This window comes from Pangasianodon hypophthalmus, chromosome 24, assembly GCF_027358585.1.
Source record: "Pangasianodon hypophthalmus isolate fPanHyp1 chromosome 24, fPanHyp1.pri, whole genome shotgun sequence".
NCBI classification, from domain to species: domain Eukaryota; kingdom Metazoa; phylum Chordata; class Actinopteri; order Siluriformes; family Pangasiidae; genus Pangasianodon; species Pangasianodon hypophthalmus.
In genome coordinates this window covers 9,778,703-9,793,909 of record NC_069733.1, presented here as the reverse complement: position 1 = coordinate 9,793,909, position 15,207 = coordinate 9,778,703, and the positions used below count along the sequence as shown (strand labels likewise).

Here is a 15,207-nt window from a genome sequence, read left to right as displayed (position 1 = left end):
GGATTGGTTAATAGTTTGTTGACCCCAGCGCCATGATTGGTTAGTAGTATTACGTGTAAACACCCAACCAATCGTAGCCTAGGAAAGGGAATTTTTCCGGAAGTAATTGTGCTGGGAAAAACAAACCGCGCCATCGCACCAGGTTCAAGCAACATGGCTGCACTGAAAAGGAGGTTCACAATAGACGACAAACGGCGGATTCTTGAGCTGTATGACCAGCTTCCTCGGATGAGCCAAAGAAAGGCAGCAAAACGACTGAACATCGCTCCGTCTATGCTTTGGACAATCCTCCATAACAGGAACTGCATAATAAAAGGCGAGATCATTAAACGTAAAAAGAATAAGTGGGTGGGCTGCGGCAGGTCGCCGAGACTCGAGGCGAATATCTGGAAATGGATCGATCAGTGCAGGCAAAGCGGAACCCCTGTTACTGATCTGATGATTCACCGTAAATCAATGGACATTGCGGCGCGTATGGGTATAGTTAGCTTCAGACCGAGCCCCAGGTGGTACTGTGGGTTTAAGAAACGAGAGGCACTCGTGCGCGAGCGGTATCGCATCTATCCGGAAGTGGATCTAAACAATCAGCCAGATCAGCTCGGATCTCCCAACGCACCCTGCTCTGCTTCTCCACCTGCTGATGCTGAGCCTCCTCAGGAACACAGCATGCATGAAACCCGAGCAGAAAGTGTTACAGTTAGCGAGCCAGAGCAGGACGAACAACTTCCGGTCCAAAGCAGCCCCACGGTGCTGGTCGGCAAAGTGAACGGCACCATGCAGACAGTCACTGTGCCCTCACTGCAGCAAATGCAGGAGGCCATGAAGACTTTAGCCACGGGATTGTTATATCGAGGCTTCTGCGACTTTCAGCTCCTCCATCAGTTTGAGAAAGAAGTTTCAAATGTTGTGAAGAGATCAATGGCTCAAGGCTGCCATGACAGTTTTGTAGCCTGAGGGCTGTGTCCCTATTAGCTGCTGCCTCCTCCCTATTCCCTACTAATGATAGTGCACTGTTTACACTCTGTGCCTTCTGTGGTGTACTGTTTAGGCACTATCTTACTGAAGTGCATTGTGGGATTACACCAACACACTGGATATACTTCACAGTGTTTTTGGACAAGATGGAAAGACTCAACAAATAGTGCACTATATAGTTAATAGGGTGTGGGTTTGGAAATACAAGGAAACCACATGTTGGACTTGAGTGACCATGATGGCACCAGTGGCTTTAGTTTGGAGTTCATGTACGCATTATTCAGCCTAGTTTGGCTGCTTAAACTGTTGTCACAAAGCTGTCTCTAAATGACTTTTCCAGTTATATGCTGTTGTTTACAGTGATGGAAAATTGAATGCCTGCTTTATGATGTATTTGATGGCTAATGTTTAAAACATCACAGGCACACTGCTACCAAAAAGCCTATATTAGGTACATTTCTTTAGATTTTTTTTGTTTAGGACTCGATTCCATGGACAAAATTCCACACCGCTGTTATATAGCTCCATTCTGTGATTGCGTTATGCCTTGCAGTCTATTAAAACACATTTGTCAGTCCATTGATATGATACAGTGAAAGATTGGTCTGCTTTTCTTATCCTGTAGAGCTTCCCTTGTCCTATACATATTAGTGTTTTCACACCAGATCCCATTAATCAGCTAATTAACAACCTGTCCTGGTTTGCACTGGGTGTATTAGAGAAGGGAAAACCCTAAAATGTGCAGGACACAGGGTTGGGAACCTGCACTGAAGATCATTGTGTATATAATTGATCAGAGGCCTTATTTTTATAATGCAGCCTTTAAATGAGATCATTATGGTGAGGTTCAGGATCCAAACTTGTATGTAGGCATTCAGCATCAAATTTGATTATATGTGTAGGCTGAAGTTTCCTTCTTTGCAAGTTTAATTAGCAGTTTGTTGTTACTGTTTTGGTCATGGTTTTGAACAACTGAAGAAATATAGAAACATTTTGCTGAACCAGCTGTAGGACCTTGTTTTTTTCTTTTTGTTTTTTGTTTTTTTTTTAAAGGAGATTGTGCTTTTGTGTTGTACTTTTTTAAAAAGCTTTCTCTTATGTGACCACATGGGGGCACTGTTTTTCATGTATTTTTATTTTATTTTCCCTCACTGATATGGAAAGCTACATAAACATGTTTATAAATTATAATGTGTTCTTAGCAGTGAAAGGTTTTCTACTATGATCCATTTTCATTCACTTACAGTCTTATTTGTATATTTAAATATTTTTTTGTACAAATTTTGCAAAATGCAAAAAATAATTGGTTTTGAAAGCTTTAGGTGTATATATTGAGTTAATAAGCAGACACAATATTGACCGTATATCATACTCCTGCACGTTTTCTTTTGCGTTTTCATGCATTCCCACTTTATTGCAATGTGAATGTTTGCAAAACATGAATACAGACTGTTCAGACTTGCGGAATGGCTGGGATTTGCTGGGGCTCTCGGTGCTAATCAGAGATTGCTCAGCATGTTAAGAGCGTACAGTGGAAATTTGTGGGATTTGATGTATTGCAGTATTTATAACAGGGGATGCTTTAAGTGCAATGCTTTCTCCAAGATCAAACTCATATCATGGCCTTTTTTTAGTCTCATATTCCAGACGCTAGAGGTTTCGAGTGTATATTTAAATCCTTCATATACTGTAACGATGTTAAGCCACTATGCAGAATAATGATTTTTACATGCAGGTGAAAATGAATTTTCACACAGCAGAAAGGATAAATTAAAGACCAAAGGTCTTCTATGATAACAGTTAATTAAAATAAAATGAATCATCAAAAATGTCTTTTTTTTAAAAAAAAAAAGTGAGCATATGCAATGTTCAAAAGACAATAAACCCTGACTGCTAGGAGCTGCATGTTGATTCTATCTGCAACAAGACAGAGGAATTACCAACCCCCCATTTGAGTAGCTCTGTGTAGCCTAATTTGCATAAACATGAGTAATTTATGAATAATAAATGCACCCCTATTCGGCGAGATCCATTAATTTGCATATCACCATGCCACTACAGTTATTTTTTCTGTGTGCTGTGCTATCATGAAGCACTAAGAACCTGCCTTTAACAGAATCAAACAGGAGGACTGAAAAGGTGAGTATTTAAAGCTATTTTCCTTCTTTCCATCCCTCTTCTTTTTTTCCCCCCTCCTCTTAAATTGTACTATTTGTGACCATTTCAATTTGCAGTGTTGTATTATGCCGGGTAGACGGGTGTGTATGTTTTGCAGGCTTGTCAGTCTGTACTGTTCCTAGGATGCATATGTGCTCCATTGCATAAACATGAACTCATGCTGCATTATTGATGAGATCCTGGCTCAGCTGTATGGATAGCCAAGAAGGTGTCCGGACAGACAGAATGATGGCTTTGGTTTATTATTTGCCCGTGTCTCACCCTGAGATTCTTCAACGAGGGTGTCAGATGCGTCATTTTCTGAATCCCGGGCGCTTCAGCTGTAGCTCTGTGTTTTAAGCGACCTTTGATGAGTGGCTTCCCCACCAGGAAACCGTGCTCGGACAGAGCAATTGCTGATGGATAGCGTTTACCTCCTGCCACCTTATGTGGTCGCTCCTTTCCACATCCATGCGAGGTCATTTGCATGATCTATTTGTCATGCGGCTACACTTTCTCTGGTGTCAGCAAAGCCCGTGTAGATTTGATGTAATAGCAGCTATTGTGGATGTGGATGCTGATTGGGGCCAGAAAGGTCTTGCTGATTGTGGCATTGACGAGACTACTGACTATTTTTGATTGGGTGACTTTGGATGTTATGTTTTAATAGAGTGGTGGCTTCGCTATCAAATTGTGTCTGTCATCCTGATCCCTGCTCGCTCTCATTGATGTTTAAGCCTTCTTTCATTTCTTTAATGACACGCCATCTTTCCTTGTTATTTAAAGTATTTATGTGAGTCGTAGCGGACCAGGGGTGGAGGCTGAATCGAGAAAATGCAGAAAGCAAAAGCTGCATTACTGTCACTGTGATGAACAGCCGTGTGTATGTGCACAGACACGCCAGGAAAATCAAAGACAAGCATATTGTGACAGTGCTGGATCTGGCGGTGGGCTCTAATCAAATCAACACCGCTATGATAAACTTGTGTAGTCGGGGCGGTGTGTAGGTTTTCTCTCTTTCTTTCTCTCTTTTTCATTTCCCTGTCCTTAGCATAAAAATGTGTTGTGCGGAGGCGGACTGAACGTGCCTCCTTTTATCAGGAGAAATTGACATATCTAGTTTGATGCTGGATCTTCAGATGAACTGATGAGCCGGTGCAGTGTGTGAGCGGTGATTGCTGTGCTGTCTGTCTGCATACTCGACCGTGTTTGCAGCATCGGGAGACATCATGGCAGCATCAGCAGCAGCCATAGTGCTTGAATGCTTGACTGAGGGAGGTGGATATTTTTATTCTGCCCAGTCCCTGACTGTCATCCACAGCTTCTCTGAAGTTATCTGCACAGTTTCTGATGAGTTCATTTGAGATGTGATGTTTCATGAGGGATTACACTCGCCCAATTCAAAGATGTTACAGAAATCCCAATGCTTCAAAATATAAAACGGATACCACCTTTTCCTGTTCTCTTCCCATATAAGACCTCATTTTTTTTTTAACCATTAATTTTCTATAATAGCAGCTCTGTCAGAAGCACTGACTATATTTCAAATCATGTTTATATTAATATACTTGTTCACAGGGACTTGTATGTAGTTGTATAATAAAATTCTAACAATTCTGTAAGAAGATGTTTATTTAATATTTATAGAAGGAGTCTCCAGTGTCAGAGTAACAGTTTTCCACAACAGGAGAGTCTTCAGGAGTTTGTGCTTTCTGGGTTTTTTTTTTTTTGGTTTTTTTTTTGGTAACATGACAAGATTTTTTTTTTTGTCTTCTTAATTACAAGAAAGGGAGAAAAAAAAAAGGACAGCGCGTGAATGACTTTTTGTAGCTGCTGTAATGTAAGTGATGGATGAACAGTATGACATGTCTTCCATTAATAAATGAAAAATAGTAATCATTGACAATTTGCTGGGGTGCAAGAGGAGTAAAACAGTTCAGGATTGGAAAATAATCACCACCTAGTTGTTCATTTGTCTGTGAAATCAAAACCCAAGTTTTTTTATACTTTCCATAATTTGTGAATTGCGATTATTTGGTGAAATGCCCTAATATAAATATAAACCCGATAGAAAGGGCATTATTATAACCATATAATAATAGAATTATGCAGTGTGCTGATAGCGGTTATTCATGCAATGCATTATTTGGTGAAATTTTCTCAAACTGAATTTGGCACAGATCCCAGTGTGCACGTTTTGCAGGAACAAAAGCAGCTCCATGCGTGTGCACTTCACCCACTCTTTATGCAAAATTAATGCCTCGGCCCCCACGACGGTGTGATTTAATTTCTCCCTCTCGTTTTCTGTTGCCCGTTGCCATGGTGAAGGAGGAGCAGGGCTGGTTTGACGTTAGCGGGGACGAGTGCAGCTCTCCCCATGAATCCCAGTGTCGCTGAATTACACCACCTCATCAAGCCTCCACTCTGCATGCACACGACACTGGTGCCAAGGCTGAAAAGGCACCAGGCGTCCATAAGGCATCATATATTAATGTAGCTGGTGTATTAAACTGGTAGCCACTAGCAGGGGATGGATGATGATTCATTTGCAGACATTTCATCATTAGGCACATGATTAGTGAAATCAAAATGCATGTGATTTTATTATTTTCAAAGAAAGCAGTCAGGTTTATTTATGTACAGCAGAAGCCTGTAAATCCAGTGAAGTCATAAAAAGAAGAACGAAAAGAAACAATAAGGAGTATTTTTGCCACAGAATGCCATTGGCTTTTCATTGCAATAAAGCAGATTGCACAATATTGTCACACTCCCTCCAGCAATGACCCTGTAACTATCATGTCATACTGACCATGATGTGTGTTTGTTTTACTCCACTTTATCTGCCAGTGCATGAATTCAGGTGTAAGAGAGGGTATATCTCAGGCTGGCATTAGGCATACAATGGGCACGCACACACACATATCTCCTCACTGCACGCGCTCTCCTGCCCCCGCTTCCTTCATAATTGAGCTTTGTGTCTGCCTCCCTTCATTCTCAGACGTTCTCATTTGCATCCTGCGTTGGCACAGTCTCCAGCTGCACCAAGCATGGCTTAAATGAGAAACACAGACCCACTTTACGTGACTCGCATTTTAAACACATCACTTACCAGCAGCTCCTGTGTCAGCTCTCCGTATACTCACACACACACACACACACACACACACACACACACACACACACACACTGTTCAACAAAATTAAACAACTGGCCATGCTGCATGACTTTGCTTAGCCTCTGTTCCATTCCAAATGATAAGTGAAATAGCTTAGGGGTGGGACACTATAATAGTATGGTAATAACAATATACTGTAATGAAAGCAGAAATAATGTAATACAGTACCAGTGTGCATAAGGGTGCCAGAAACTGTATTTTTGAACAAGGCCGTAGAAGAACCATTTCAGAGGTTGCAGGCACTCAAAGACTTAAAATTATTTCCCAGAATAAACATAATATTTTCAATGATTTCAATCTAGTTACTGGATATTGCAAAAAAAAAAAAAAAAAAAAAAAATTATTATCATTTATGAGAAATATTTATTCCATTCATTGGGGTGCCAATGAACTGAAAGGTAACCAAAAAAAATGGTTTTAAGGAGCGTTTCTGATAGGGTGAATGCAGGTACGCTGGGAGATCAGATAAAGTAGAACGGATAAACTTAACAAAATTTACTTTCTGGCTTGAAATGTGAAAGACAAAACCCATGTAAATAAGCCCTTGCAGTAGAACTGCTTAAAATAACATGACTTAATTCATGTTGCATCATATAAGTGGGTATGTTCAGCATCAAACAAGAAGCTGACCCCACAAATCTAGGACTAGAAATAATTAGAAATAAAGGGGTCATATGAAAACGTTTTGTTTAAATTTTACAATATTTATGGCAAATAGGTGTCAAAAAAGTAAAATCATTTTATACATAATATCCATTTCATTCAATCCAAGTGTCCCAGCGCTAACAAGTGTCCCAATTCCCTAGGAGAAAAAAAATGTGGCACTTTTAATGTTTTGGTTTGTCTTACCCTTGCACATATACTATGCCTAGATTTTTAATGTTATAAAATTGTCATGACTAATATTTCACAAATTTATGATGCATAAATACATAAGATGTACTACTGTAAAAAAAAAAAATAAAATAAAGCTAGTTTAAATCATGAACAGATGTTTATAATTTAATAATTTCTAAGATGTGAGCTACTAAATATATCTTAAGATGCAGGAGAATAAGGTAGATTGGGAAATATAGAACATTATATTTAGCATGCAGAGGTTTTTAATCAGTGTACATGTTATATGATTTTATAGATTGGTGTCAGTTTTCTTTTTTAAATCATGTTAAGCTGTAAGAAATTATTTATAAAATGTTACTTACCTTTTAGTGGTGGTTTTCCACTGTGATCTTTACTTAATCTGTTCAAGTGTTCAAATTTTAGAAATTGAATTTTAATTGAAAATATTTTCTAAACCAAGTTATTGTTAAATGAATTGGGCAATATCTTTATGTACAAGTCCTGTTTCCAAGTCCTGCTATTGAAATTTGATTTATTGATGCCATCAATAAGTATTCCACAAATAACATTTTTAAATGTGTAATTGATGATGAAAATAAAGGCCTAAACCAATGAAATTCTGTGTCTCATATTACCATTATCATGTAATTAAAATGGTTTTCAGTCAGATTTAACAACAGAGTAAGCAATGCTTTATTACAATATAATATAAACATTTTTTCACATGTAGATAGTGAAAACCTTGAGGATTAGGAAATGTAGGATGTGTCGGGTATTTTGTTTTATTAATGACAAAAAGCTTAGAAAATTTGGAAATTGAAAAACTGTCCACATGTATGTATCGGAATTGACCCTACCGTAAGAGAGTAAATAATCATGTTACAACAAAAAACACATACTTTTCTGCAGTAAAGTCTTTAAAATAGGCACTAGATCTTTACATTTATAATATATCAATGAAAAATCTAGGGTTAGGCGTACAACAGTTTGATATCACATTTAAGTGTTTAAGATTTAATTTATTTTATTTGCATGGTTATAATAATATGATATATTCATACTGTTCCACCCTTAAAGAACTACAGTGTAAGCTAAAGTTCATTACTGTGTTTCATTTACATTACCACATTTTATAATCTCAGACATCTGATTATCTGTGCTATCAGAAAACCGTGTTGGTGATATCCATATTCTGCTGAAGGTTTTGAATGCCCCTTCCAATAGCCTCCCATTTTTTTTTTCCAATTGAACAGCAATCAGAGATTGAGTTCTGCCATTCAGAAACTATCTCAGTGTGGCAGGATGGAAGGAACGGGAAAGTGCAGGCATTCATGTGTGAATCCAATCCACCACAGTACACAGCTCCCGCCAAGTCTCCACAATGACCCTTTATATCAATGTAGCATGTCCACCGCTCTGTGCCTTGCCAGCCACAACTTGAGGAATAGATGCGTGTCCGGCCATGCTGGAGTAATGTATGACCTGTCTGCTGGCTGTTCTGAGTTTTTTATCCTATGTGTGTGTGTGTGTGTGTGTGTGTGTGTGTGTGTGGGCATGTTTATATATCTTGATGGGGATCAAATATCCCCAAACGGATGGGAATATCTGACAGTTTTGACCTTGTGGGGATATTTGCCTGGTCCCCACGAGGAAAACTGCCTTTTTTTTATTTAAAAAGCTACAGAACCAAAAGGTTTCTTTTTAGTTACTGAGGTTAAGGTTAGGAATAGATTTGTGTAACATAGCATCACAAAGATAGTAAGACAACTCTCTCTCTCTCTCTCTCTCTCTCTCTCTCTGTGTGTGTGTGTGTGTGTGATGTGGAATAAAGATTACTGTTAGATGATAGACTGAAAAATACTGTGATGGAGGCTTAAATTAGACATTAATGCTTGCAGGGAATTGGCCTATGCATGATCTCTGTGTAATGTGTCTTTGTATATGCGATCAGCGGTGGCTCATAACCGTAGATTTTAGTGTTACAGGGTGACATTAATAACGATATAGCCTCAAACAAAATTTAGTCGAGAGCATATGACACTTGACTTATGCTATAGGCTACTATCTAGTGAATAGTAATTGTGAATTAATAGGTGGTTGAGAGTCGACAACATAGAGTCTTCAAGTATACAGTCTAGCTGCTCACATGGAGCGGTTTAAGATGTATTTTTGTTCAGCTGTGTTCAAGGTAATATCATAAACCAGAGTTTACAGGGTTCATCAAAATTTCCAGCCCAACTACATCTCAAAAACCACACAAACTAGCCCAAAACATTCACGCACTGGCAAAGGCAGATGCATCTTCTTTTTCTCAGCATTTGCTTGGGAAACAAGGTCAAGGTGGTATACAGGCATTTCTGACGTACACACATTATACACTCCATCCCCTTTCCATTTCCATTTCCATTTATGGCAGTTAGCAGATGCCCTTATCCAGAGCAACTTACAGAAGTGCTTTGTAGTCTCTATCCAAACACATCCTCATGCTAGTTCAATAGGTCAGAGACTAAGAGTAGCATCAGTCTAAAAAGCTTATTGGCGAGGTTAGAACAGAATGAAAAAGCACAAGACAAGGAAAACAGTGCTAAATTAAGTGCTAGTGTTCCCTCTCCAATATGTATATCTTACAAGAGAAATTATTCTGTGCATCATAGATGCGCTGTCTGCACTTACAATTTGAATTTGTTTGTGGAAATGTATTAGGTTTAATTCAGATGATTTGCTATAAACCTTGTGGGCCCTTGCGGGCACTGAGTATTTTTAAATTAGCCCAATCTGCTGTAAATTTGGACAACTAATTTGGAGTGAGCATGGGGCAGCGTGATTCCTGCCCCAGTGAACCTCTATTAGTGCCTGTTGCAGTTAACATTTTTGACCACTAGGTGCAATAATAACTCTATGGAGATAAATGAGGCAGTGAGCACGCTGCCATACAATTGCGCAGCATCTAGAAAGGTGAGCAAATCAAAGCAAAGCGAGAAAATTAGTATTTGTAATGGAATTTAAAATGTATGGCGGTTTAAATGAGGACTTTTTGAAGATTAACATTTGTTGAATGGTTGATATAGATGGTGGGGCTCTGCCCAACCTGCCCCTGTGGACAAGCTGCCACTGTATATGATACCAGGAGTTTAGTATTTTGGAAGCTTGTGAATGTTGTTCAACACACTGATTATTTTATTTCCATTTCTGTTCCTCTTTTATCCTTTCAAGCAGATCGCCCTCTTGTGGTTATAAGGAGAGAATTATATATATATATATATATATATATATTAGCTTATTATATATGAATTATATATATATAACTGGCTTTTTTTCCCCCTCCGAAAATATCTAAATTTTTCTATTATTATCCAAGTGTAAAATACTTATGAGCATAACACCTGTCCTTTGTTTTAAATGAATAATTGACTGACTTCTCCATAAAAAGTGTGGCCCTTGTAGAATCTCCTACACTGATGTACATACTGAACACACATTCTTGATTTTATTCAGTGTCCACTAGATGGCGCCATGATCTAACTGATATCCTTACAAATATCAGGACTTTCCTTAGTGGCTCATATCAGTTAATACTCAGTGACTGTTAGTCTTGCACTCTGGAAAAAAAAAATTGTAGTTAAAATTATAATGTTAGCTTGATTATGGTTTAATCTAATTCTGCAAGCTACCGTAGGCTAATATATTAGCCAAAATAATCAAAAATAAAATATTAACATACTAACGAGTATACTATAAGTTGTAAATATTTTAATTATTATATAGGTCGATGCACTATTTTGAAATCCTTACAGTATAATTTTTGTCAAGCTTACTATACGATGTTTTGACAGGTCTATTTCTCAGGCTACAAAGGAAGTGTAAGTAGCTTCAAACATCACCTGTGGCTCCCAAATGATAGAATTCAGGCTAGTTAGTGAACTTTATTAAAAGGTCATTCATTGTAAGAAATGTCCTAAAAGCCAGAAATAATAAAAACTTCTTCTAACAAGACCCCTTGCTAGTTATTTTTGACTCTTCATATAGTGTAAGGCAGAGCTTCCTGACCTTTTACAGCTCACAGTCCTCACAACTGACAACAAAACACAGACCAGGGCCCACTTTCCCAAACACAATCATTTTAACTCCTGGAGAGAGTTTTCAATGTGATGTTCTGTACCATTTAACAATGTTTTTTGTACTATGATGCTTTTCGGAAACCTAGCCAAGGTCATTTAGATGAAATTACAGATGTAACATTCATAACGTATAACAGTGGATACAATGTGGCTTCACAAAGACGCCACATTAGCTGCTACCTGCTACCTTTAAATGCAGCAAAATAATCAAATAATATCACGCTGAACTCGTTAGCTATGTAGATAGCTATGTGTTACATTATGAATGTACTCACAAGCTTTTCATTGTAATGGTAATGTTGATATATCAAATAAAATAAATAGATTTTTTTAACACATTGGTGAGTTTAGGGTATGTATATAAGGTTCATTCAGAATCTGCAATCAGAATGAATTTATTTAGATTTACAAAAAAGGTTCGTAAATATATCCATTGATTAGGGTAAAAGCATAATATTCACAAAACACAGCCTATATATAACTATAATTTTATATGTATGTAGCCTTTGTGCATATCACTCAACAGTGTTTCTAACTGAAATAATGATACACCAAATAATCCATTGTTGTATAATTATTGTAAAATAATATTCAGACTTTAAGTTATGACGTGAAGTTAGCTAATAATCCTGAGCTATTATTTTGCATATATCGATTAACCCTGCAGTACCACCATTAAAACACAGGAATATGGTGTTTCTCAGTACCAGGAACATTCTTACAAGCTTCCATTCTTACAAAAATTAATTTTGCAAGAGCATAAGAACAGAGAACACAATTGTAAGAGACATGCTGTGTACTTGCCATTACTGCGGAGGTAATTGCTAACTGACTTAACCAGAATCTCTTAATGATATTCTGAAAAAGCTTCCATATTAGTGTTGCTTGTTCCCAACATGCCAATGTTTGACAACTCTATTCTCAAATTTTTTTTTATCAATTCATATTTTCATTATCAGATTTTAGCACACAATCTCATCCGTCATCACTATGTTCTTGCAATTAATTATATCAAATTAATGTAATACTTTTTAAAGCACTGCAGGTGATGTTGGTTTAGTGTCCTGTGTTCTCGTGGTTTAGCACCCCTGAGCTCTCTGAGTGTGCTGACTTGTGTACAATGCAAACCATTACGCTAATTAGCGATTGAAAACCCAGCTAACCTGCTGAACTAACACAAGGTACTTGTGACACTCTCACAGGAATAAGCATCTTATTGCTATGCTAATGCTCAAAACAAATTCCGATCCATGTGCTTAGCGTCACTGTGCTTTGTGTCAGGCTTTTGTTTATTGTTCTACAATGCTATCTTACTACGCAATTAGCTTTTTGACTAGCTGCTAAAATCACCAAACAATAGCTCCAATATGTACACTGGATGTGTTTACTAATGGTTCTTCATTGTGATCTCTGCATATGTACCGGGATTTCTCTTTAGCTGTTAGTTAGAATTTTACTAACTCTTAAATCAAATATTAGTGTTTGGGATATACATTTTGAAGCCGCTGGCCTTTATTCTCTCTTTTTTTTTTTGCTTTTCTTGCTGAAACAAACCAAATTGGTCTCAGCAGGTGAAAGTAAAGAAACGTGAGGCCTTTGATTTCCAGACAAAGGCCCGTCACACCTCTCTGAACATCTCGACTGATTAACACTCCAACGGTGAGAAAAGAAAAGAAATAAAAGCACCATGACACCTCCTTAACATGGCAAATCTTTCACAGAACCAGACTTCAACTACAGCTGAGGAAGCTTTTAGGTTTTTTGTGTATGTATGTGTGAGAATGAGGGAAACTTGAAGGGGGAAAAAAGCATTTTTACACCTGCTAATAGAAGAGATTACTTGCAATTAATCCAGGATTTTTATTCAGCCACCACTTCCTATCTGTCTCCGTCTGAAAGATAGATACAACAACTCTGCATAATGCATAAATTATTCAGGGCAAATGTAACGTTTAATCTTCCTTGAATAATCTCTGAGAACAATGAAGAGTGGAAAGACATTTTTTCCTTGATCATTTAAATTTGCAACACTTTCTCTTGTCAGTCATGTGCTCGAAAAACAAAGCAGGTTGATTACAGAAATCTAGGAATATATATTCTCATAAGAATAAGTAATTATTTTTAGTATCACGCAAGTATATCGGTATGTTTTATCAGAGTTTGTTGATTGTAATCTGAGTTTGTGTGAATTTGTAATTTGTGTGGAGTAGTAAGGCTTATTTTACTGTTCATCATCTATTGCTTGTTGGGCATCAATATTGTTTGAGGGCTTTTATCATTCAAATGAGGTATTTTCCATATTTCTTTCTTCATCCGGTGCTTTCTGAGGGAACCTGATGTCAGATACAGTACAGAGACATACACTGTATAACTACTGTTCTGTCGTTTGACGAGGCTTCATTATGTATGCCATATGCGCCTGTGATTTCTGTTCTCTCCTCGTCACCCAGGTTCTGCAGGCGTTTTTCTGACAATTATGCTGTGTGATGCTTTGATTAGTGCAGTCATCCCTTCTGTGTCTGAAACTAGCATCAGTTCACACATACACAAAAGCCGGTTTGTAAATCACAATCTATATTGTGGTGTATACTGTATAATGCATGCTTTTTCAAAGCATTCAGCTATACATAGAGAAAAATCATGCTCGATGTTTGATGTGCAAAGCAATTTTAGCATGAACAGATAAAATCTCCTGTAGTTCAAATGCCCAAATTATAGTATTAAATGGCAAAGCAATTTTTTCTTCCCATTTGGTTCAGCCAGTCAGTGCAATACATAGTGCAGCTGGCTACTTAAAATTCATTTCCTTTTTTAAATAACAAAATAGCAAAAGCAATTGGCCATATTACAATGACAGTTACCCCAACAAATAGAATTAACATCAAATATATGAGCATTTATGTACAGTATTTATCATTACGTCCATTATTTGCGTTTGCACAATTTACTATATATAATATTCAGTCTATATGTGGCTTATTTTCATGTTTGATTTTTAACAAAAGTGCTCATTATTTGAGGACAAAGAGCCATTGCTCCTTTTATGTCTGTTTTTCAGGTTGTTTAAAAAAGAAAGAGTCCCTGATTTTTGGCATTGGCACATCTGATGTGATAAATTGAATGGCTCATATCAGTAGCTCAACAAAGAGGTCGAGAACTTGAACACACTCGTGCACAATGCACAATACACAACCCATCACAAGGTCATCCCAAGGCCACCTTTCACACTCTTCACACTAACATAGCTATACTGGGGAAGCTATCAGTACCCCCGTTTGCCCATCACACTAAAAATGCGAGTGTTTGAGAGCATGAGTGTGTCACTAGATTTCTCCCATGTCCATATGTCTCTAGATATGCTTCAATCAAAATCTCCTTGGCTCTCTGGACACAGATCATTGTATCCTGTTCGGCCTCGATCGAATCCTGAGTGAAGCTGAATATGGATAACTGGATTTCCTTAAGTTTATTTGGCTGGGCTGCAGTGACTGATGCCGGGAAAAAAATGGCTCTCAGCCAGGCTAACATTCCCTATGGTCATTAAGCATAATAAATTTACAGACCCTGTGCCAAAGATTTAGATTGATTTGTACAGAACAGTACAGACACAGGCATATATATGATATCTCAAGCCTACAGATACTATTTATTTATGCTTAGTGCATACTGCATAGTTAGTTCATGAATTGACCAAACAAAACACAGCAATACTCAAACACACAGGATCATATTCTTGTTTTTGTTCTTCTGTCAGAACTAAATTTGACATCACACTACAGGAATACAAGCAAGTAAGAAATAACCTATTTGTATAAGAGCATCACCACTGATTAAACATGGGAGCTAAAGTTAGAAAAAAAATGACAAACCTGACCACAAGGAGGCCCTCTGCCTCAATCTGAGGTGCCGAGCTGTCTAGTTTTGTGTCGCGAAAGAATTGCA

At 37.7% G+C, this 15,207-nt stretch overlaps 1 protein-coding gene across 1 annotated transcript in view; it reads left to right on the top strand.

The window, feature by feature from the left end:
• The first annotated feature begins 100 nt into the window (after positions 1 to 100).
• Positions 101 to 15,207, top strand: part of LOC113536918 (major centromere autoantigen B) — a 30,606-nt gene continuing 15,499 nt past the window's right edge. Inside the window, exon 1 of the mRNA XM_053228849.1 lies at positions 101 to 3,114. Coding sequence (XP_053084824.1) covers positions 154 to 954 — 801 coding nt within the window. The 5' untranslated portion in view covers positions 101 to 153 and the 3' untranslated portion in view covers positions 955 to 3,114. The remainder of the gene's footprint in view (positions 3,115 to 15,207) is intronic.